We start from the raw sequence: 24,804 nt of genomic DNA, 5'->3' as shown, positions 1-24,804 counted from the left end.
TCGGGCTCTGCTATGGCAGGGCGCACTTAACGTCTCCCGTATTGAATGCGGTAGGTGGGCTAGTCTTCCCGAGGAAGCTAGGTGGCCGCGTGTGTGCCTGCGCCTTCAGACATGTGGCGGCTCCGGACCCCCTTAGGCGGGGTGTCTGCTCCCTCCATGCTGAGGGGTCTGGATAGTATATGGGGGTCCGGGACCTCGTGGGAGGTCCGGGGGCCCCGGCTGTTTTGGCTCAGCGCTCCCCTCTTCGGGACACGTGGTGACACCGGACCCGTTCCCGAGCGGGGAGCGGGTCCGGGACTGTTGGTCCAGTGTGGTGGAGGCAGACCCCAGGGGTCCGGTTGTTCAGCTCCTTAGGGCGTAGTTACAGATAACTACGCGAGTCTTGACATAGCAAGAGGGGGTACCCTAGTCCAGAGGTACCGACAATGCTTGCAATAATAAAATTACTGAACTCAAAAATGCATACAGAACTACTAAGCTAACTAATTGCTTGACGACGCCGTAGCCACCATGCCACGCTGCTCGACGCCGCTCCAGCCTTCGCACCTCGCGAGCTGTCTCCACGCCACGCCGCTCGACGCCACCGCAGTTGGCGTGCCACGCCACTAGCCGCTGCCGCTGCCGCTGCCTCCGCGACCCGCAAACTGCGTCCCACCTCCGCGCCCCGCTGCTTGCTGCTCACCACCGCCGTCTGTGCTTCCGCGCTCTCGGGACCACCGCGCCGCCGCCGCTCGCGGACGACGTGGTGATTTGGTTTGGAAAGGGGTGGGTGGGGCCGGGGGAGGAGGCGGGGATCGGAAATGGGAGCTGGGCCGAGCCGGCTTGGATTTTGGAAGGAGTCTGGCGCGGGGAAGGCGGGCTGGGTGGGTTGGCCGGCTGCTGGGTGGGTTTGGTCTTGAATGTAGAATGCTATTCAGCTCTGACGGCCACCTCCGTCGGTCGCCGCACCCGCTGACGGCTCTGAGGACGACGACTTTGTCCAACCAAGGACCAAGAAGCACAAAGTTCAGCCCGAATCCGGAGCACCTCACTCGGGTGGAGTACCAATTGCGCGGAGGACGCACTCCTCGCCGCAATCTGCAGTTCGGCGAGCACCTCCACGCGCTCCTGATGACAAGAAAGGCCGTCCAGTGAGGAAACGCGAGGTACAGTATATGAAAACTCTCAAAATCTTCTCTTTTTTTTTGTCTGGCTCAACATGGGAAGCATCAACCGGGGCACACATAATTTTGTTGCAGATGCCCAACGGAGCAGAGCATCATTGTCGGGTGGACAAGCCCCTCGCAGCACCGAAGAAGGCCGTGCAAAAAAACGTGGAAAAAACTGTGAGTTGTTGTGTATGTCCATTTTTTTTCAACTGATAGCACTTACGATGTTGTTTTATAGATTCTCTGATGATGGTTTTAGATTGTTTATTTAACCAATTTGCGGAATTGATAGATCAATTTTGTTAGAACTGATTGCTTTACTAATATTGGCCTTATTTAAGTGGGTGTTCTTTTGCTGTTCCACCAGTGGCGGGGTACATGAAATGGGACTGGCCTTTTTCTATATGGTGTTAATGTATTATGGTATATGGTTCTGCTTCTAAAAAATATCATATGATGATCCAAATTTGCTCCATTGTTTACACTGCAAATTTTGCTCCATTGATTGTACGAATCTGGTAGAATGGAATGCATATCTATCTTGCCCCATGTACTTTTGGTCAAATATGCAATTCTGAAGCGAAAATATGGGTTCTATGATCAAAACAATACTCAAATCTGCCATTATGAAGCAGGTTATTTTTTGCAGCTATTCTATGCGGATTTTTTTTGCTGCATTAATTGGTCAAGCAGTTAGAATGGCTTGTTTTTATTTAAATTGGCCAAGTATTCTGCATGAATTTTCCCAACTGTTTTCGTTGAGAGGTGGCGAGAGGGGGGGGGGGGGTATATGATCCAACTCATACTACACATATGCCATTTTTGAACTTGGTTCTAATATCTCATACTAACTGTTTTCTTTGATAGATTAAGTTTCTGAAAAATGCTATATGATGTTATAGCACATGCTAAATATTGATGCTATATGATATAAGCATAGGTTTCCAATAGATTAAGTTTCAACCTTTCCAATAGATCAAGCATGTATTTTTTCCTACTGTTTTCTTTGAGAGTGGGCGGGGGGGGGGGGGGGGGGGGGGGTATACGACCCAACTCATTCTACACTTATGCCATTTTGAACTTGGGTTTATTAGCTGTTGCCCCACGTGGTTGCATAAATGGTTCTAACTGATGCCATTTTTTTTCCCTACAGATGCTATATGATGTTTGATATATGTTTCACAGCAGATATCATTTTGATATATCATGTTAATATATGATGTTATATGATGTTTGTATATGATGCATTGATGCTGATTCTTGGAAAATGCTATATGATATTGCTATATTTGCTATACGACATGTTTTTCATAGATTAAGTTTCTAACCTTTTTTCCCCCCTCATTATGCACATGCTATATTTTGTTGCTATATGTTCTATAGCATAGGTGTTTGATAGCTTTAGTTTCAACTATTTTTTCCTCACTATGCAAAATCCCTGATGATTTTTTTCTCACTATGCAAATCCGTTAAGAACCGTGTCCAGCGAGGGAACGTGATGTACTGTATATGAGAACTCTTTTTAAAGATTCGTTCTTTCTTGCCTGAATCTGAGTACGAGCAATTTCTTATATTCGCAGTTGACCAAGGGAGCAGGCCAGCTCCGTGGAATTGGCAAGCCCCCCCCCCCCCCCCAGCTGCAAAGAAGACCGAGAAAAAGATTCCGAAAAAGACTGTGAGTTGCCATGTCTCCCAAATTTTTTGTGTGTAGTGCCATATGACACTTGTCTGGTGTGCTATATGATGGTGTAACTATATGATGGTGTGCTACGTGATTTGCCAGTCACAGTGTAACTACATGATAGTGTGCTATATGACCAAAGAGGCTAGATTTAACGAATGGTTGCCTGCATGTCTATATACTTAAATTCCACACACTTTTCCCTCACAAATATGATGTTGCTATATGACTCTGCTCACAATTTTGTTAGAATGACTTTGTTTTACCATTTATTTTGTATGCTCTTCCCCACATAGCTTCATCTTTCATTTTTGGATAGTATGGCATACTGAATTGGTTTATATGATACCACTCACACTACATATATGCCATACTGAAGTGGGTCCCCCCCCCCCCCCGAAATCTGTACATAAAAGTGGGTCCATATGTTTAATATACCCTGTTTACAATGCAAATTTGGTCCATTGTTTTTACGAAACTGTTAGAATCGAATGCTTTTCTTTCTTGCCCCATATACTTTTTTATGTGATGCTACATACATGGTTCTGACCGTTACATGTTTTTTTTTATTACAGAAAGCCAATGTCCGTTGCTGCCCGAAGGTTGTGATTGCAACCAACGCGTCCTTGGTTAAACGGCAGAGGGACTATGTCATGAACAAGGGGTTTCAGCATATACTGAACATGCATCTTAAGGCGGTCGAGGGCCGAAGCCTGTTGGGATGGATATTGGACCACATGGACCTCCACTCAATGACATTACGAGCTGGAAGAGGCAAGGAGCTGAAGTTCACTAAAGAGGTTGTAGAGATTGTTCTCGGTCTCCCTAGTGCCGGCGCCACACCGCCAAGACTGCATCAAACCGAAAAATCTGAGCTGACTGCAAAGTTTAGAAACAAATTGAATTTGGACAGCCGGGTTTTCAATGTGATAATGATGCAGGAACGTGTCAAGTTGGGGGGTGATGATGAGCTGACCATGATGTGCTATTTTATAGTCATCTTCCACAGCCTGTTATTTCCACAGGGCAACAGTGACATCACCACCGATGTTGTCACGACTGCTCATTGGGCGGTCAGCATGGACAAGATCGACTGGTGCCAGCTGATCTACACGGATCTTTGGCATAGTGTTGAGAAGTGGCAAAGTAGGCACAGAGAGAATACGACTGCTACGATTTATGGATGTGGCATAGTTCTTCTTGTAAGTACCCCCTGCTCACATATCAATCTGTCATCTATGACAACTTAAGCTAATGTATGGATGTGGCATTGATCTACACTATGATCTAGGTCACAGTGTTGATTGACTCATTTTTGTTTCTATTTTTGCAGCTGTAGTATCTTGACAACTTGAACCACAATGCGTGCCCCCCCAAGAGGTTCAACACCCCACGTATCAAGTACTGGACGAAGGAGAGAATCAAAGAGCTGTCCGCGGCTGATCGGATTCGGCCTGGAGAATATGGAAAACTTGATGTGAGTGCCTTTTTTATTTATTCTTTACGGTAAAAACATAAAGCTCCTGACCATGGACATACTCTCCCCAATTGTACCGGTGCCTTAGTTACTCCATTTTGTTTGTTGTTGCAGTTCCGCAGCCCCTCGGATACATGTTATGTTGCAGCCGGACCGGGTCCATCTGATAGTTCATTCTATGTCCCGCGGCCGACCGATCTCTTGGCATCCAAAGATGGCTGCTTTGCCACTACCGGACAAGCAGAACTTGCTAGACCTATTCAGAGAGTATGATCATGACATGCAGCAGCAGTCTGATAGAATTGCAAGGGCACATCGCGCCATTGTTGCGCGGCAGATTGAACTTAAAGAAACCTTTGGTGACATGATCGATGAGCTCATTCGGGTGCGTGATGATGACAAGCACGCGTCGCAAGATCCAAAACAGGATGGCCGCGAACAGGCCCCCCAGCATAACAATGGTATGTGCAATAACGGAGCCTTTTTTATCATCTCTAACCATTTCTACGCCCATGTTTCATCAATTATATGGCATTGCATCGTCCAGTTATATGATCATGCCTCACCTAGTCTATGCCTGAAAAGTTTGTTTCCATTGTTTCTTTGCAGTCAATTTATCTGAAGCAGAAGCCATGCAGGGGTCCGCCGACAGAATGCCAGGCGATGAGGATGGCAACAATGAGAGTGATTGGTGTCTGTCTTTTACATACCATACTACGAGGCGTGTTCTTGACATGGCTTTACATTCTCATAGATACACCTTTTCCCCCCTTTTCTTTTTTGCAGACGATGCTTGCGTTTCACCGCGGCCGACGTTGGCATTGCCCGATGACCAGTTGACTGACACTCAATTTGCTCGGCGTATTGATTATTTGGTTGGGGATCAGATTGGGAGGGAGAGTTTTGATGATGCAGAACCTCGCAGTGGCCATCAGGATGGGAAATCTGATGACAAGGATGAGGAGGCACGCGCAGAAAGAAATGATAGGGACCAGCACATTATTAACAGTTCTATTGACACCGGAACCCGTAAGTAGTCGCTATTGGCCACCACTGCTTGTGTATTCCCAATTCCCCCATCCAAGCTTATGATGAAATTTGATTTTTTGCAGCATCACGTTGGATCAATCTTCAACATCCCGAGGGTTCCAATACCCCAAACTCAATGTTGAACACGGATATTGAGAAGGGTGGTTCCAGCGGTAGCATTCGTGGCGGCCCATTATATGACAAGACTCCATTTGACCCGACTTGTAGTGCTGAAGAGGAACGCCGTGAACAGCAGAATTACAAGGTAAATGGGCCCGTATGATCACAAAACTGTAGACCTGTATGACATTTTTCATATCAGTTATATGCCAACACTACTGTGCGCAAACCCTTCCCAATGTAGGAGGCTGCTGCTGCTGATAGCCACCAAGGGCCACCTGTTTTCGATGCGTCCGTGCCCAAGAAAACAATCCTGGCGCTGTCGAAAGATGCCGGAACCTCGGGATCCTCTTCATCAGGTATCATATCACATGAGTTGGAATCACGACGCCGCTTAGTCACCCTTCTAACCAGTGCTGACTCCCCACTACACAAGTCGGCATATCATCCCCCTTGTTTACACATTTTTCATGTGGGTATCTATTTATGCTAATGCTTAGAGAATTTTGTGTAATTTTCCCATGCAGGAAGCTTGTCATGAATTATGGGGATGGGTTAGCGTACGGGTATGATACCATGAAGTCTTTCGCTGATGGCCTACACCTTGAGGATCTGTTTGTGCAGTTTGCCATTGAATGCATCACCCATGACAACGAGGCTCGTGGTTTGCCGGAAGCAAGCAGTGTGATATTGAGCGTGCCTGTCATGGTATGTTTTATTGGTTATATACCTCCATTCCATTTTCTGACTGGCTAATTGTTTCATTGCCATTGGTATGAAAATGGGTGACACTCTTTTTTTGCTGCAGAGGCAACTCAATGCAGAACATATCATCCACAATGACCAGCCAGCCACTCCTTTCACCCTCCATGCGCTCGAGGACATACTTAACGCAGAGCTGCCATCAACTCAAGACCTGAAGAACACCCAACTGGTATGACCATGATACCTCGCAACCCCCCCCCCCCCCCCCCCCCAAAATGGGATCAAGCCCATGCCTATGGCAGTGTTAACACGTATATGACAGTCCGCTTGCATGTATATACCATCATATGCCCATGTCTATGAATCTGTTTATTACACGTTATATATGACTATAAGCATATGCATAGGTAGATGTCAGTCCTTTTACACGTATATGAAGTATTTCTTTTGTCCATGCGGAAAATGCAAATTGACATTGGCGGTTCTATTTTCATACAGATATTTGTCCCAATGCTTCAGAGGCACCACTGGGTTTGCTATGTGATTAACAAAGTCACTAATTTTATTCACATCCTGTCAGACCCGGGGCAGCAGGACTGCCCACGGGCAGAGAATATTCTAGAGTAGGGAGTAGCACATGGATATGTCCTACCTCTTTTGTATCTACCCGAATGGGAGTAGAACTAGTCGATGTACTCGGAAACCAGCCGAACCCCTCGGACTGGGATCCTAACAGAACTCGACTAGGACTTTCCATGTAACCCTGTTCTCCTGGATTATATAAGGGCGAACAGGGACCCCTCCAAAACATCGAACAACACCTAAGAGAATACAAATCACCACACATGACGTAGGGTATTACGCTCCGGCGGTCTGAACCTGTCCAAATTCTTGTGTTCCTTGCACCATCGCGTTCTGATCTCGGCGAATCCCTACTCATAACCACTCTCCTCGGGATACCCCTCGGAGACTCGACGGTAAAACACCAATACCTGGCGCCCACCGTGGGGCCTCTCGCCAATGATCGTCAGAAGAATTCGATGGCCCTTCTCGATGACAACTCCGTGCCTTTGGAAGGCACTTCCTTCTGTGTGGGCTCCTGGATCTTTGTTGCCGATGGATCAGGCGGCTTCAAAAGTCGTCCGATCGACCAAGCCGCTGAAAAAGTTCCAGAAGCTACCAACCACAGTGAACTCGACATCTTCGTCGACCAACTCGAAGAAGTCGGATTCTCGGCCCTCAACGAATTCAACCCGAATTCGGCGTGGTCAAAGCCAAAACACTCTCCGAACTAGAAGAAGACTTGGAAAGGCTCCTAGAAGAAACAAAGCAAGAAACTTCCATAGATGGAAAAACTCCACTTTCCAATTGCACCCACTTCGCTGAACCAAGTCTCCGGAAGAAAAAGTCAAAGACTAGTTTCAAGAAAACTACTCGCAAAAAGAAGCCGTCGAATGACACTTTTTCAAACATCGATAATATCGGTGAAAAGATCGAGCGCTGCCTTAAGAACTGCTGAAGACACATTCAACATCAACACTTCTCGCGAAGAGCTGGAACAAGATCAAGCTTTCATCAAATACCTCGAAGAATTGGATGAACCAATCTCTGAAGATGGACTTGCCGAGTGGTCACACGACATCGACTTGTTTATGGAAGGACTAACCAATCCCAACAAGCTTGAAGCTCTCTGGGAGCAATCCAAAGTGAAGAAACTAAGGGACGATTTACAAAACAAGACATTGACTCAATTGGATCAATATCTATCACAAACCCACCCTGCAGAAGACTGTTTCAATCGAAGACTACATGAGTCGCTAGTGCAACGTCATCCAAACTCCAAATTCCCCTACTCCGCAAGAAAATCATCGCACGCCGCAGCTATTTTCTCCGAAAAAAACGTTACAATTTGGACAAATACAACAAATTCATAAATGAACTCTCATATCGAATCGAAGGCGGATGGCCCCCAGCAGATTACATCCCACATGACAAAGATCTTCTGCGACATACTCTCGGATTCTCTCCCCGAGTCAAGCTAGACAAGGAAGTCTACCAGGATTCGGCTCAAGTCATCAAAAGAAACCGACTGGCACTACAACCCGACTCGGACAAGAAGACTGAATCCGACAAGGAATCAACTTCTACAGCCACTACAAAAGGAGAACTGCAGTTCTCAAATTAAGGAGAGAAGCAACAATTCTCAGAAGACGAAGAACTACCGTTCTAGCAGGGCTTTCCGCTCAAGGAAGACAATATCAATTCGAGAATTCGTGGCCACAATCGCGAAATTTTCATGGTTTTTCTCTCGGACGCTACAAACCGAAAAGCTAATCCTACAATGCTGGAAGACCTGTTCTATGATGAATTCCTCTCTGAACCAGAGATGAGTGAAGCAGCAGCAAGCCACGAAATTCCTCCACCTCCACCAGGAATCACAGTCACTGTCCACCTGAACAACAACCCAAAGATGGTTCTCAAGACAGAGCATCATCAACAACTTGGCGACTCGTTCGACTGCTCCAACAGCAACTTGCACAATGTTATCAACATTGGTCGCAACGTGAAAACAGTCATCATCAACAAAGGGGAAGATCATGAAGAAGTCGAAGCTTACAGTCCGACATCCAACTATCGGATACCCGACATCTACGGGTACAACTCGCGAAAGAGGCGCCGCGACAAGGCAGCACCTCCTTCCCAACCAAAGCAGTCGACGATTGATTCTACTCAACAGAAAATTCATTCAAAATGCTTCCTGCACCCCAAAGGAAAGCACTCGAGTTTCCAATGCTTCACCCTTCGCAAAGCACTCGGAGCACCTCCATCTTCTGCCAACAAGGACAATAAAAAAGAGAGCCAACACGAGCAAAATCCTTTCTAACAACCAAATGAGAAAGAATTAAGTGTGCCAGATACTCAATAGAGTCATCTATAGGGCTTACCCCCGGTCTTACACCCAATAAAGGCCGGGATGGGTTCGCCCGAGCTCTGACTCGAGTCATCTATAGGGCTTACTCCCGGTCTTACACCCAATAAAGGCTAGGATGGGTTCGCCCGAGCTCTGACTCAGTTCACTACTCGTGTTGGCAGAAGGAAAATACTCAATCGAGTCATCTATATGGCTTACCCCCAGTCTTATACCAAATAAAGGCTAGGATGGGTTCGCCCGAGCTCTAACTCGAGTCATCTATAGGGCTTACCCCCGGTCTTATACCCAATAAAGGCTAGGATGGGTTCGCCCGAGCTCTGACTCAGTTTACTACTCGCGTTGGCAGAAGACAAACACTCAAGTTGAATCCCTCAGGGCCAACCCCCGGTCTTACACCCAATAAAGGATAGGATGGGTCCGCCCAAGCAAAGATTCAATATAAAGAAGAAATCAAGTGCTTTAGAATTGGATGAAAGAGAAAATTTCGTCGACAAAGACCCTAAAGACAAGTTCTCTACTTTCTTCAGGAGTCGTTACTGGTCAACGGGGTCTGCGTGTCAGTGGGTTCCACTGGTCAGTCTCATTCTATAGGCTTACAGGTGGGCCCCGCTTGTAAGGGTTAAAATAGAAAAAGGAAAAGGGTTTAAAAACTACTAGGCTGGAAAGAGTATTGGGCCAGCTCGGCAGCCTAACTCGGCTCGGCTCAAGAAGACGGGTCGGTTCGAGCGATGGCTCGCAGGACGGCTAGGCCTGCGGCTCCAGTGGGAGGCTGTCTCGGGTGGTGGCTCGTCGGGCCGAAACCGGCCCGACCACCCTCTCCCTCTCTCTCTTGTCGTTCCTATTTTCGTTCAAATTCACTTTGGTTAATTTTAAATGAAACCTTGAACGAATTGCTTTGGAAGAGTTGAAATCTTTTTCATGAAATTGAATTGTGCTAAGTTTTATTTCATATACATGTACCTATCTACTTCGGAACTCATGTTTAGGATCGCTTGTCATCTTGCTTATTGATCTTTGCATTATAATGACATGAAAGTGTACCAGTTCCTAATTCGATGTCTTGGATGTGTTTATTTTGAAAATACAAAAAACGGCAACTCTTGTGCTCAGCTTGCCATATACCTATTCCAGAGCCTTCATAACATTTACATACAAGTTCAAACTTATAGCTATCTTTCTCGTTCAAACATCGATGCCTCTAGAGGCAGTTTTGGTTGCTCATCACCGTGGATCATACATGTACACGAACATCATTCCAAAAGTCCTTTATGTGGTTGCATGAAGCTCTTCATCCCCCTAAAACAAAAAAAAAAGAAACATATGAACGGCATTCATGCTAGTTCAGAGAAAAAAAAATGATGAAAAAGGGGAGAAATGAAAGATGCTTGAGTTGGTTCCACTAATGACATGTATCTCCATTCACACTTGCACGTGACACGAGCGATGAACACCTTAACTACCGAGAGACATTACGTTTGCACTTGCAATACGAATGTTTAAGATATGCAATCACCCTTACCCGAGTTCCACATACGCCTAGCGAGGAAAAGTTGGGGCTGGTGAGATTTGAATAGGACGAGCGAATGAGTGATTCAAGCAAAAGAATATGCCTTGATTTTACAAAATCCGCGAAAAACCTTCCAAGGACTGAGAATCAGGGACTGGTTGCAACCTTCATCGACTTATTCCGGAGATCAATGGGTAAAGACGGCAGCGCTAGCCACCCAGAATCCAAGGTACGAAGGGAAAGTTTTGAAATAACGCTTATGCATACCCGATCTTATGAACTCTGAACTTTGCTTGATCCTCAGGATCTATTTTGACTCTTTTTGCTCGGGACGAGCAAAGCCTAGGTGTGGGGGGTGTGTTGGCGGTCGTTTTCAGTGAATTCTACAGCCAACATTCCTTCGGATTTCACACTTTCAAGACCATAATACCTCGATTTTCACTAACACTGACAAGTTCCACAAGTTTTGGTGATTATTTGATTTCAGAAACAAAACATACGAAATTGAGCCAAAATGGGAAAAATTCCAGGCTGGCCGGCCTACCCCTGTGCAATCTCATTGTGCAAATCCTCGGGGATGGTCCTCGACACAAGATCAAGCCAAGATCAAGTGCCTTACACAAGTATCATAAATCACGATCGAAAGGCATGCACCAAGTTCAATTGGGTCCATTTTCAATGACAAGACAATCAATCGAGACCCAAACCGACTTGAGGATAAATGTGCAACACGTGATCAATATGACAAAACAACGGATGACCGAGGTGAACCAAAGCCAGGCCGGCCGGCCTAGGTGAGGCCGGCGGCCCCTGACTGTCTGCGTTGAAGCCAAGCAATTACTACCGACTTCAGTAGGGAATCAAGTGCGTCCACGAGAAGGCGGTGCGGGATCAGTGGCAACCCCAGGCCGACTGGCATATGGGAGGCAGGCCGGCCGACATAGGGGAGGCCGGCCGGGCCCACTTGTCATCAGCCTCTGGTGCTCTCCCTTGGCATGGAAGCTAAGTACAACCATCTTACCTGCTTGCAACTGACGCCAAGCTTTGTACCGACCCTGAAGCACTATAAATAGAGCTCCACCTCTCACTTGTAACACACACCATCCATTAGAGAAGAGTGTTCACTTTTGTACTCTCTTTGTATTAGAATAGGGAGAGAGTGAGGTGAGAGCTTTGGTGCAAACCAAGCTAAAGGAGCGGACTCGAGTTCTCTCGGTCTTACTCCATATTTTGTATCTACCTCGAAGGAATATATCTTTGAGTAAGTTCCTTGTCTCAACTTTAGTTTCTCGCTAGCTTTACTTTCTGCTTTAGTTACTTGTTCAATTACTTTCTTTGATCTGCGGGATTTTGAGTCTGCGTAATTAGCAAGTTCTACATATTTGAGGTTGCTTTCTATCTAAGTACACGGTAGGAGCAAGTAGGTTGATAGCTGTGGGGATCGTGCCCAGGCTTGGCTAGCTATCTCGGGTTGTGTTCCACCTCACGGAACCGTTGTGGTAGGCGGCAGGTGGTGACAGCCATGTCCGTCCCTCGTAGTCCACCACATTCGGGTGTTTTCATAGCAGTAGTGCCGACTGTCATTGGATTCCCTTATCACCCCAGTCTGAGTCCTTGCCTAAGGTCGCCAAAGCAGATCAAGTCAGTAGTTAGCTTGTCGCTAGGTAGAACAGTAGATTATCTGGAGTTTGGCCCTCTTCCCTCTCATCTTTTCTCTTTTGGTGTGTCCGGTTGAGTAGTTCTAGATTTGGTCGAAGCTTTACCGTTCCTTGAATTCGATATCCCAGGTATACTCCCTGGTGAAGGCTACATCAGTATCTGTACGTTTGCGGAGTAATTCATTTAGGCTAAGAAGTACCAACATCTGGCTGGCGCGCACATGGGCCAGCGGGTGAGCAGGCCAGAACGGCCAGCTGGGCTGCGGGGTAGAGGTGGGGGGGGGGTTTGTGCTGGGTTGGACTAGGGTGTTGTTGGGTTCTTGGGTTTGGGTTTAGCTGGGTTTGAACCTAGGCCTGGTTTAGGTTTGCAGATTGGGTCCCGGGTCGGTCTAGGGTTAGGGTAGTGGGCCGAGTTAGGGTTTGGGCCAAACGTGTTAGAGGCTTATGTTAGCATCTGCAATTAAATTGAGGGGCACACAATTTCAATCGAGAAATTAAATCTGAATCGAACTCGAATAAACATAGTAGAGCCAAATAAATCCAATAACTCCAAAGATTTTCACACTAGCAAAATAATTTCCTTAATTCAAATCAAAATTTTAATTTACTAGGAATTTAGAGAGGTGGAATTCCTACTTAATTGAATTATTTACAGCACTACTAGAATTTTTTTGCAATTCCCATTTTTCGACTTTATAACACTCCGAAAAAAAATCCTGGATGTTACACATATAGTGACTTTTTAAGCTTTACACAATACTTGTTGTGATTTGTGTTTGGATTCGGAATTTGGATTCCATCAGAAACCTTCATGTATAAGTCCGAATCAAGTGACCCATAAAGATATGCTGCCACTATATCCATCAACTGCATAGATAAATGATTTTGAACTACCAATGATATCAAGTATCGAAAAGTAATTCCACTCATTACTGGAGAATAGATTTCATTGTAATCAATGCCGGGTCTCTGCGTGTACCCTTGTGCTACTTATATCACACTACCTTATTGTTTTCATTCCGTTTTCGGACGAAAATCCATTTGAATCTCATAGGGAAGACTTTGGGAGGTGTAGATATTGCAGATGTGGATACCTCTATTTTTAGTGAGCGAGGCTAACTCAGCTTGGATTGCTTCTTTCCATTGAGTCCAGTCCGAGCGCTTTTTGCACTTTGCCATGGTCTTGGGATCTGGATAATTTAGGAAGATTTTTGCAATTGCTGCGGAGAAGTATATGTTGACAATAGTAGTCTTATGATCGTATGATTCTCCAGAGTCAATGTAATTGATAGAAATTTCTTTCACCCCTTTGTGTGACTCGTCATGTCCTAAGACTGTGGAGTCACGGTGTTCTGATGTCCCAGGATCAGTATTTGGGTGCACCATTGATCCGGGTTGTGGATTTGGTCTCTGTATGGGATTTGTATCCACTATTGGGCGTCTACCAACTTTAGGTTGGCCTGGAGACATCGCCCTACGGTATGCCGACCAGGGGGCGCAATGCCCAGGAGCGTCGCCGCCGCCGCAGTGATGTTCTGTCTTGCCAAGCAAAATTGGGGAGACCTCTGCAGTCTTCCAGGATCCACTGGCTCACCTCGTCGGCTGTTGACGGCCATTATTTCATGTTTTGATCGTCAACTGCTTGGGAATGAAATGAGTTTTACACTATGTTCCATTCATATTATATTTAATTCTAATAAGTTCCACAAGTTTTGGATGAGTTTTGATTTCAGGTGATCATGTACAAAAAACAGGCGAAGTTGGGCACAAACCCAGGCCGACCGGCCTATCCTAGGCCAGCCGACCTGGCACCCCTTAGGAGTGTGCCACGTCTTCAATCCAGAGGCAAAGTAACACACCCACAATGCCTCTGAGTCGTGGATTGGACGTCGGTTTGATCGAATGGACCGAAAGGCATTGACATGGATCAAAGGACCCACAAGATAGTGCCAAATCAAGCATAAGATGGTGAAGCACATCCCTGGAACAATCACAAGCGTCCACGTACGACGTCGGTGCAATGGAGGGCCGAGGGGCGCCAGAGGGAGGCCGGCCGGCCTACCCTAGGGCGGCCGGCCTAGTAACTATCTGCGTCAAGACCAAGCAACTGTCACCGACCCCAGGAGTGAATCAGGAGCGTCCAGGAGAAGGCGGTGGCCAAACCGCCACGATCCTAGGCCAGCCGGCCTAGGAGGGGCCGGCCGGCCCCACTTGGCAGCCGCTCATTTTCAGGCTTCGCGTGGAAGTTAAGCCTACCGACCTCAGATGCTTACAACTAACGCCAACCACTTTACCGACCCTGGAAGGCTATAAATAGGACCCCATCCATCACTTGTACACACACACACACACACAAAAGGAGCTCTCTTCTCTCACTTTTACTTTATAGAGTAGGTTAAGTAGTTGGAAGTTAGAGTCGAGTCGAGCTTGTCTCGGGATTCCGGAGTCGTCATAAGAAGTCGGTATAAGCTCTTGTATCTTTTCCTTTTGATGAGCCCATGGCTCCTCAAATCGTGACAGATTATGACCATGACAAGAAGTGTTTTCTTTCCGATAATGCAGATGGGAAATTTACTGCTTCCAGCCTATCGTCAAAAATAATTTTTAGAGGTGCAATATTGTGCATGAAAGAGGAGAAAAAGAAGCCAAGAAATTATATACAAATTGGTTCCATGCATGTGGAAATTGGCTGATAGTGTGCTTTGCATCCTTGCTGGATTATTATATTATTCATGGGTGTGGTAACGTGGTATTGGTTTCATTTACTTCCTGGCCAGATTATTTAATATATTGGCATATATGCATGGACGAGAATTCTAGAGCCAGGATTGATATTTTGTTATAGATGGCAGGTGTGTTTAGTCGGAGTCAATCTTTTTGGTGTAGTCCGGGTCTAATTTGAGTATGTGCCTGCGTGCACAAATAAAGGGCCATGTCGGCCTTGTAACAGGGGCAGTTTTGGATACCGTGTTTTTTTTTGTTTCCTGTTGAGCGTCGCTCCAGAGAAGAAGATGGCGATTCCATCTACTATCCAAAATTGAAGCCGACCCTTCTAGGGTCTTCGGAAGAGGCGAGATCAGATCATCTGTTGGTTTGGGCGTGCCTCGGATCCCTGTGGATCCCTCTCTTCTGATCGTGTCCATAGGTCACGGGTGGAGGAAACAAGGTCTGGTTCGGATTGCACTTCAGTTGTAAGCCGATTCTTTAATACTACTCTGCGAATATCTTGTTTGAATAAGAGATCAAGTTGATTTATCCATTGTTGCCGAGTGCCATTCTATCTTGCCTCGGATATTTTATTGTGGGGATTTTAATCAGAGTTCAGTAATCTAGCTCTTAGAGACTTCTTGAGAGTGTACTTGTTGGTACTGTTATATTGCTAAGTACTACAAATATATGAACGCCAGAGATTTGCAACCTTTCAGAATATAGTCTTTCTAGCTATTTGTGGCAAATTTCGGAGAGATAGTTATTCAAGTACCGTGAAAGATTGGGCAAACTCTTGGACAGCGTAGCCGGTTCCTTATCACCTTTGACATTTATCAATATAGTTATCTTCTTTATCTTTTCGAGTCAGCTTTACTTTCCGCATTATTTATCTTCTCAAGTTATCATACTTGTGTGCGGAAGTAAGTTCCTCCAGTTTAGGCTTTGTATCTTTCTTGTTTATCAGGATCTTACCTTACGTGTTTTCTCGCCCGGACTAGGGAACTCAAGTTAGGTCCCTAGATTGATGGGGTTTTTCTTGTTCGCGACAAGAGAAATCCTAACACCGAGTACGGACGTGGTGTTCGAGCTTAGTGTTAGCTAGAAAGTGTGTTCCACCCCACGGTACCGTTGTGGTAGGCGGCAGGTGGTGACAGTCCTGTCCGTCCCTTGTAGTCCACCATATTCGGGTGCTTTTATAGCAGTAGTGCCGACTGCCGTTGGACTCCCTTCTCACCCAGTCTGAGTCCTTCCTTCAGGCCGCCGAAGTAAGCTCTAGGTTCCTGATAACTAGTTAGAAGCAAGGTTTAGTCTAGAGAGGCTAGCTCAATAGTTTAGAAGTGTTTTTGGAGTCTTTCTCGCTCGTTGTCCTTCTAGCTGCTTACCTCTCTAAGGATTAGAGTCTCCTGTGTCAGACGGTCTTCGTTGGCCATTATCTTATTATATCTATCAGGCTTATCCGCACTAAGTTAGTCGGTTGATATCTCTAGTAAAGTTTGTCATTCGATTCTTTGATACTCTTTTACCATAGTGCTTCCCTAAGGAAAATTACGATACCCTAGATTACTCCAAGGTGAAGTGCTACAACGGTGATTCTATGCGCTTGCGGAATCCATATTCTATTGAGCATAAGAAACACCAATAAACATTTCTGGCGCCGTTGCCGAGGACGCAATTGGCTAAAGATATCGTCGAATGGTCTTACAGGATTTACCAAATTATCACCACTAATTTTAGCGGGATTACCATTGCTCTCGGATATCTGTGATTTCTGCAGAGCAGTGCAGGCCCAGATTCGATCTACCATATCACTTCAACTCAGATCCAAAAGAATTGAGTGAATTGTTCAACGCATAGTTGTCCTACCAGAAGGAATTTTCTTAGGATCAAGGTTTGACAACACCAGCTTCAATACCCAAGGCTCAGAAGACACTCTGTCAATTCTCTGCCCCGTCCAATAGCCATATCCCTAATGGACTAAATAATGACCAAGGCACTGGTGGCTTTGAGGTAAAGACTGGTCTTGTCAACATGGTCCAAGCAAGTCCCTTCTGCGGAAAGGCATCAGAGGATGCCAACGCTCATCTTCAGAATTTTCTGGAAGTGAGCAGCATAATCAACCCAAGAGGCACTACGATGGATAATGTTCGTCTTCGACTATTCCCATTCTCTTTGCTCGGGAAAGCATAGATGTGGTTCTACACCTTCAAGGAAGGATTCGACACTTGGGATGCGTGCGCCAATACTTTTCTGGTCAAGTACTTTCCGGTGGGCAAAACCAATGCCCTTCGGAACAGGATTTCCAGTTTTCAATAACTCGAAGATGTGACAGTCTCGGAAGCCTGGGAACGTCTTCAGGAATACATTTCAGCATGCCCACACCACGGCATGAAAGAATAGCTTATCATTCAGAACTTCTTCTATGGCCTGAACCAGCGATCGCAAGATCACATGGACGCAGTAGCGGGAGGAGCATTCCTCTCCCTCGATGTTGCAGGAGCTAGAGTGCTCATCGACAAGGTTGTTTCCAACCAGAGTCGGAAGGCAGATAGGCAGCCGGCCCATGCACAAGGAATACATAAAATTGACAGTGTTGATATGCTGGCAACCAAGATGGATCTTCTTGTGAAAAAACTGGAATCTCCACACCAGGAGGTTGACTAGACTGAGTCTCGAATGACATGTGAGAAATGTGGCAATACTGGACACTCGGGCAAATCTTGCCCGTTCACTCAAGAGGATGAGAAATCCATTGGGAATGACACTCCCGATGACACAGACTGCCATCCTCAGCAAGGTTGGAATTCTAAGCCCGACCTCCCCTTCGGCCAACAGCAAGGTAACATTTTTAATAATAGTTTTCAGCCCTCGTTTAAAAACTTCATGAACGGCCAAAAACAAATCAATGACAACATTAGTGAGAAATTTCTCGCTAATGATAAAATTCTTGAATCTTTGGCTATGCAACTAGAAGGGTTTAACTCTGTTATTAAAAATCGGCTGAGTTTCAATAAATTGATAGAAACTAAAGTAACTCAGCTGGCCTCATCCTATCATAACCATAACACGAGAGAGCTTCCCGTGCAACCAGGAGTGAATCCGAAAGAAAGCGTGAATGCGGTAGCTGTGCGGGCAAGACAATCCGCACAGAGACCACATCTTCTACAGGATGTAGGTACACGGCGTGAGACCGTAACCGCCAGAAATACCGATGCTGAAGACGGGGTGTTGGAGGAGGCCTAAGAATCCAACAACATCGCTACACAGGAAGACCCCGTGAAACCCCCTAGAACTTCACGGGACTGTCACGATACAACCACCTTACCATTTCTAGAGCGGAAAAGGAGGCCGGTGGTCGACGAGCAATTCAGCAAGTTCGTCGAGGTAATCAAGAAGCTTTATGGCAACATACCAATTCTTGACACTATGCAGGTTCTCACACATGCCAAGTATCTCAAGGCTATCCTTGGCAACAAGAGGGTCCTGCCGACCACCGAGGTCGTGCACCTTACAAGTTAGTGTAGCACAGCTATACTCAACCCTCTCCTGGAGAAGAAGAAAAAACCAGCATGCCCCACCATCACATGTTCCATCGGAGCTCAACTCTTTGAGCACGCTCTTTGCAATCTACGAGCAAGCATCAGCGTCATGCCAAAGGTAATTTATGATAAACTTAACCATCATGCGCTTACTCCTACTGCCTTGTGTTTGCAGCTAGCAGACCAATCGGTTCTTCATCTCACGGGGATCGCCAAGGATATTCCGGTGAAAATACGGATTTTCTTTGTCCCCGTTGATTTCGTCATTCTCGATATGGAAGACGACACCAAGATCCCTCTCATATTGGGGAGGCCATTCTTGAGTATGACAACTGCACACATTGATGCGGGAGTTGGAGTAATCCAACTCAACATCAATGAGCAGAAGGAGAGATTCGGCTTTAGACCGAAAGATGAGCAATGCTCACAGATCAAATGTTTCAACCGGAAGGAATCCGTGAAAGACCTGGAGAAGCCATATACCCCATCCAACTCTACCCTCATCGAATCCGTGGAGAATCTTCGAACTTGGGAGGAGATCAAGGTGTATAACCAACGGAACGCGAAGGGAAACATCCAACGTAAGAAATTTCTGGAATTTGAGAAGAAAGAGATCGAAGAAACTCTGCCTATGGCGGAAGAAAGCGTCGCCACCAACGTCTCCATCAGGTGACGACGACCAAACCCAAGGTATGGATAGTCTCGCTCAGGACGAAAAATTCGAGCCCTTGCCATGAGGTACGTGGTAGTTATCCATTCCTACATTTGCATATAGGATAGTTTATCTTGTTGCATAGTTTTCCATTCCACATCATAGCATGTTTAAGTTCTTGCAAATGCATCCTTTCAATTCTACATTGCATACCAAAAAAAAAATCGGCCAAGATGGCAGACATACTGGGCTTCATTCAAGCTTGGGGGGGATGCCATTGTATCCAGGTAAGTCATCCAACCTGTCTTTTCATCTTGTGTCCTAGAAAAAAAATAGTTAGTTTGAGTCTTTCAAAAAATTCTAAAAAAACATAAAATAAATAAATAAATAAAACACAAAAATGTTAAAATGTTTTCATGCTTTAAATAAAACTTCCAACACATATGTGTAGAAATCTGTGTAAGCTCTTATCATGGAGATGATGAATAGTTGCTCTTTCCATACTTTGCAAGTACCTCATATATATTTTTTTTACTCTCCTAGTACTTGAAATGTTGGCTCATGAAAAAATCACTAAAATTCTGGTTTGGGTGGGAGCATGAGCTTGTTTCCCAAGTCTAGTAGGGAACCTCTCGGAATTTCTTTAAAATAAAATATGGTAAAGATTTCCCCTTTGGTTTACATGTCCTACCCAGAGCCATAATGCTTTATATTATGAACCGATATAAGCTATCTTAAGTTATCTTGAGCTTTGCCGAATGGTGAGTCTGTTTGAGGAAGGTACTTGTCATCTACCGATCTTTCTCCTTTGCGTACCCATTGTTTGCTGGCCTTAGATGTCTAGCATGTCAATTACCTACTCCGGATATTGATATCCACCTTCACCAGACAATTCCTGTGACACCCTAGGTGTCTGCACAGTAGAATTGTATTTATTTTATGCATCATGTGCTTAATTTGCTTGAAAAAGGATCTTATTGTAAAAATAAAAGGTTATTTGTGTAAATATGATTTAATGCAAGGTCCTTTCTATAACTTAATTTGAATAGGGAGAGCAAATATTGCTTTTGTGGAGGGTTTATTTGTAAAATTCAGTGCAATCATTACATGGCAGAAAATTTTACTTTTTAGTCTGAATTTGAGGTGAATTTGCAATGGAAAAGACAAAAGTCCATTAAATTCAAATTCCCTTCTATGTTTTCAAAATAACTCTCCAACTTTTGGTCAAATCAATTTTTGCACAACATCAAAGTTGTAGATCTTGAAAAGTTGAACAACTTTCATGTTGGGCACTTATTCATTTGAGTCCTAGGTTAGGAGTTATTTTTATTTTACAATGGGACCCCTGGACTTTTCAGAAATTACAACAAAGTCCACCCTTCATCTTCCACCTCCCTCCCTCTCTGCTTCTCTGCGTGCCGGCGCAGTTCAGCACTGCCCGCCGCCGAGGAAGGGCCGCAGGCCAGCTCCTACTTCCCCACAGCCCCACGCGGCACCCCAGCGACCTCCTGGACCCACTCCCCTCAGCGCTGGACCTCTCCTCTCCTCCCCTCGCCACGCCACCCCAACGAGCTCCGCGGCCGCCACCTCGCCGTCGCCATGGCCAGCTCAATGCAGTGCCCCGGACCCCCATCTCGCGCGCGCCCCAGCACCAGGAGAATCCCCGCTTCACTTTCTCCTCATTTCCTCTCCAGCTCCCCACCCAAACATCCCAGAACATCGCTGTCGTCCACCCGATCTCCGACGAGCTCGGGCTCACCGGCGACCCGCCATTCCCGACCTCCTCCGCCGTTCCCTATGCTCCGACCGCCGCTGCTCGCCGTCGACGACCCACCTCCGGCCGCCTCCTCCTCGACCCAGATCCACCAGCAGGTAGTGCTCGGCGCTCTGAAGCTCTCACGCCTCTCCACCCTCACCGCCGGCGACCAGAGCCGCCGGAATCGGCCGGTCAAATCTCTTCCCCTGCTCTGACTCAGGCCAGGGGCTTCCCTGCAAATACTTTCAGAATTCTAGGGGCCTGGATGCAAGTCTTCAGTTCTTTTCCTTTTGTTTTTAGGCTAAACTTTGAAAATGCCTAGAAATTCGTAGAAAAATAAAAAATACAAATCCAAATGTTTTGGAATACTTGTTACAAGGCCTACAACTTTTGTTACATACACATCTTCATTTTTTGTCTGTATTTTAATCCAAAAAAGGAAAGAATAAATAGGCTTTGTTTATTCTAGGAGTTGTACTCAGTAATTTTATGTGTTTTTTGGCTAGATAATGTCTTGCAGTGCTACTAGTGACTGGTAAAATTTTGAACCCTTTTTGACATGTTTAACTAGGTCAAAGTTTCAAGATTCCTAAATCTCCTAGTAATACTAAAGTATTTGCGCTGGTAAAAATATTAAAGTTCTGAGTGTGAAACTTTTTCCATACGTACATGTCACTAAAACCTTTCTGTTGCAAAAGTTTGAGAAATTTTAGATCTGTTAACTATATCTTTGATTTAATGCTTGATAAGTGGGCTTTAATTATGATAAATAGTTTCTTTGCTTAGAAAATTCTGAGAATTTTTATGGAACTCTATTTTGGTCATATATTCATGTCTGTAAAATTTTAGAACCAGAAACACTATAGAACTTTCTGTACTAATTAGTTTTACCCTATGTGGTTTAATTTTGCCAAAATTATTACTTCTGTTTTATACCTAAATAAATTCTGAAAAATTTATAGGATGTTCTTAAGCATATGAAGCATGTTCTGAGAAATTTTATCTTCATAGGTGTGGTAGTTTGTTCTGTAGAAATTCATCTTTGTTTAAACAGAATCTGTTGAGTATTTTGCATGTAATTATGCCTTACTTGTTTTAGCTAAGCATTTTACTGCAAGCTGCTGATTAGATGTCCTACCTTGCATAAATTTTGTAGCTGCATAATCTGTTCTTAGCTTATGTTTTCAAATAGTCAAAGTATTTCATGCTTTTTAGTTCGCTTTTAAAAACTACCACCCAATTCTTTTTATGAAGTAAAGTTAAGATTAGAGCTACTCTATAAACGATTGCCCATATGCTAAGTTTGATTGCTATTTGTTAGACTAGAACTTTATCGTGAATTGTATGTGTTTGTAATATCGTTTCTTGCATCACATATAGATACGACTGTTTTATCGGACGGGACGTACGAGCTGATCCCGGATTCCGAAGAAGGTGATCAAGAAGCCCAGCTGAACACCGCTACACTGACTGAAGACTCGGACCAAAGTCCGGAAGAGCCCAAGGCTGTTTTAGCTAGCGACTACCGCGAAGACAAGTCCCGGACATAACCTAGTATTTCAAATTATGCAACTTATCGATACTATTTATTTGTGCATTTACAGTTCTTAGGATTTGAATTGAAACCCTAGATGCATGATCCTAGGAACCTTTGTACTAAACACTAGACTTGAGTTCGAGTAATTGCTATGCTTATAGGACCGGTAAAAGTCGAGTGATTGCTTGTCACTCGTGAGCTTTATAGGAATTGTTTATTTACTTTCTGCAATAACTATAAGGATGACGGACGGGGTCTTGTTCGATATCATGACCTTGGGTGAGACTTCGTCTGTGTTGATGAATTCTGCTAAGGTCGCGGTGTGTGGTAGCGGTGGTTAAGTGTTTGAAAGTACTAACCACATGCCGTAAATATGGTACGCGGTAAGCCTAGTAGCTGATCGGACCGGTGAGTGGATATACCTTTCACTCTCTCTTAGATATAGGTTTTTATTTATGTTTATGTTGCGCAACACCACGGGTACAGGGAGGAAGTTGGTGCCCTGTAGTCGGGGAGAGTGACCCTATCCACAGGCCGGAATGAAAGGTTAACGGTTGTTTGGGAATGACCCGACGATGTTCTGAACGTGTGTGTTAGGTTTACCTTGCAAGGTTGGAAATCCAATTCGAATCGTCCGTATCTCGCGGATATTGAGACTACTTGATCCCTTTGCCACATAGAGTAATAAGAGCAATGTTAGTATGATCAATCTTGATGTTTGATTAAAGTTTTACCATGGTTGATTAGAATTAGTTGCTTACATAGAATGGTTAATCAACTAGAATATTGAAAGTTAAAATGTGAAATTAAGGACCTACTCTTTATTGCTTTTCAGCAAAAGAAAAACCAGAGCCTACAAAACCCTGCATAGTCTAGCTAGGTGGACTAAGTATATCCGTTGACGGTTAAGTCTTGCTGAGTATTAGAATACTCAGCCTTGCTGTTGAAACCTTTTTCAGGTATGAGTTTTGAGGACCAGATCGCTTGTGTGACTTGGCCCTGCTCTTTGCCTCCTGGCTGGTCCGTAGAGTGGGAATCCGTCTTCGACCGGCAATGACCCCGACGAGTGATACCTTGTTTGGGCTAGCTTGGTGTCCTTTTGCGACGTGTTGTAGCCGTCGTGTTTTCTTTCCGCTGCCTTAAACTCTAAACTTTAAACTTATCTCTTGTATAATGTTTTACTAAGTTTGGATCTGTAATAATGTTTTAAACTTATTGTAATACCTGTTAGGCCTGTGTTGTAAAATTATGGTTATAATATCTCTGGACAAGCCATCGTGCGGGGTATGCTTGTTCGATCCGAGAATCGGTGGTTGTATCGGGACGTTACTCGACAGACCAAGAATTGTTCCGTTTGAAGTGCGTTTGAGCCGGTGTTGCCTTTAGGGTGATGGCCAGCGCACTTGAGCCGGGATAATTCAGGTGGTTCTGCCACAATTCCTCTCACAACAAAACCAAAAATCTCCACAGTGAGCCTATCCATCTCAAATGGTCTATCCAAGAAATGCTCCATTCCAACAACTTTATCCTCATGGAGTATGGGTCATCTTCCTTAAAAAAAAACTAGACAAAGAAGCAAAGAAAGAAAAAGAAAAAGGAGACAAGACCCATACCTCCGCTCAAGAGAGACGAAATAAGGAGCTCAAATAAAAAGACCAGAGATGTTCTAAGCGTGAGTCCATTTCCTCCCTCTCCCCTGAACATTTTCGCCTTCCATAAGATCGGGATTTGATCGAGTACCGACCTCTTGCGAACCACTCTTCGGCTCGGCAACACAAGTAACCAAGGTATGCTACACTCTTCATACCCAAAACTCCAGATATCAGCCTTAGAGTATGATGAAGATGGTCAAAATTCCCGACCATGGTGAGGATCATACACCATGAGCGATTTGAGAGCACCATTGGGGAATCTTAAACCATTTTTTGGAAAACTTGCAAAACTCCGAGATAGGAACCTGAACAAGAAGCAGGAAATATTCCGGTGGTGGTTGTTTAGTCTCTCAACCGCTCAAGACGAGGGATGAAATGCAAGTAAGGGGATCTCCAGAAATTAAGGCATGATCCAACTTATTCAAAATACATATGGGTTAGAGTAAATTTTGTGCATAAGGTATCTGTAGGTATGAACATCGATGCAACTCCTGATCCACCGAGCCTCAGTTTGAGCTTTGCTCGAGGACGAGCAAAAGTTTAAGCTTGGGGGGTGTCGACGGCCATTATTTCACATTTTGACCATCAACTATTCGGGAATGAAATGAGCTTTACACTACGTTCCATTCATATTTTGCTTAATTATAATAAGTTCCACAAGTTTTGGATGAGTTTTGATTTTAGGTGGTCATGTACCAAAAACAG

The 24,804-nt window shown here is 44.9% G+C and overlaps 1 protein-coding gene and 1 non-coding gene across 3 annotated transcripts; one reads left to right on the top strand and one right to left on the bottom strand.

The window, feature by feature from the left end:
* The first annotated feature begins 927 nt into the window (after positions 1-927).
* On the top strand, positions 928-14,723 carry LOC120700028. 2 transcript variants are annotated; one of them, XM_039984191.1, is made up of 13 exons: positions 928-1,145; positions 1,239-1,325; positions 2,729-2,823; positions 3,405-4,031; positions 4,163-4,306; positions 4,421-4,767; positions 4,916-4,993; positions 5,093-5,335; positions 5,419-5,600; positions 5,700-5,890; positions 5,983-6,163; positions 6,264-6,389; positions 13,622-14,723. In XM_039984191.1, the coding sequence occupies exons 5-13, from the start codon at positions 4,191-4,193 to the stop codon at positions 13,709-13,711; spliced, it is 1,554 nt and encodes a 517-aa protein (XP_039840125.1). In that variant the 5' UTR covers positions 928-1,145; positions 1,239-1,325; positions 2,729-2,823; positions 3,405-4,031; positions 4,163-4,190; the 3' UTR covers positions 13,712-14,723. The 2 variants fall into 2 exon arrangements, with proteins under 2 accessions (XP_039840125.1, XP_039840118.1); XM_039984184.1 differs by lacking the exon at positions 13,622-14,723 and adding an exon at positions 6,659-6,966.
* Positions 14,724-17,246: 2,523 nt separating this feature from the next.
* On the bottom strand, positions 17,247-17,353 carry LOC120658611. The gene has a single exon (XR_005668744.1). It is a non-coding gene; the product is annotated as a small nucleolar RNA R71 (small nucleolar RNA).
* Between the last annotated feature and the right edge of the window lie 7,451 nt (positions 17,354-24,804).

This window comes from Panicum virgatum, chromosome 1K (genome assembly GCF_016808335.1).
Source record: "Panicum virgatum strain AP13 chromosome 1K, P.virgatum_v5, whole genome shotgun sequence".
Lineage (NCBI taxonomy): Eukaryota > Viridiplantae > Streptophyta > Magnoliopsida > Poales > Poaceae > Panicum > Panicum virgatum.
The sequence above is the reverse complement of the archived record's forward strand: the minus strand, read 5'-3'. Positions and strand labels throughout refer to the sequence as shown.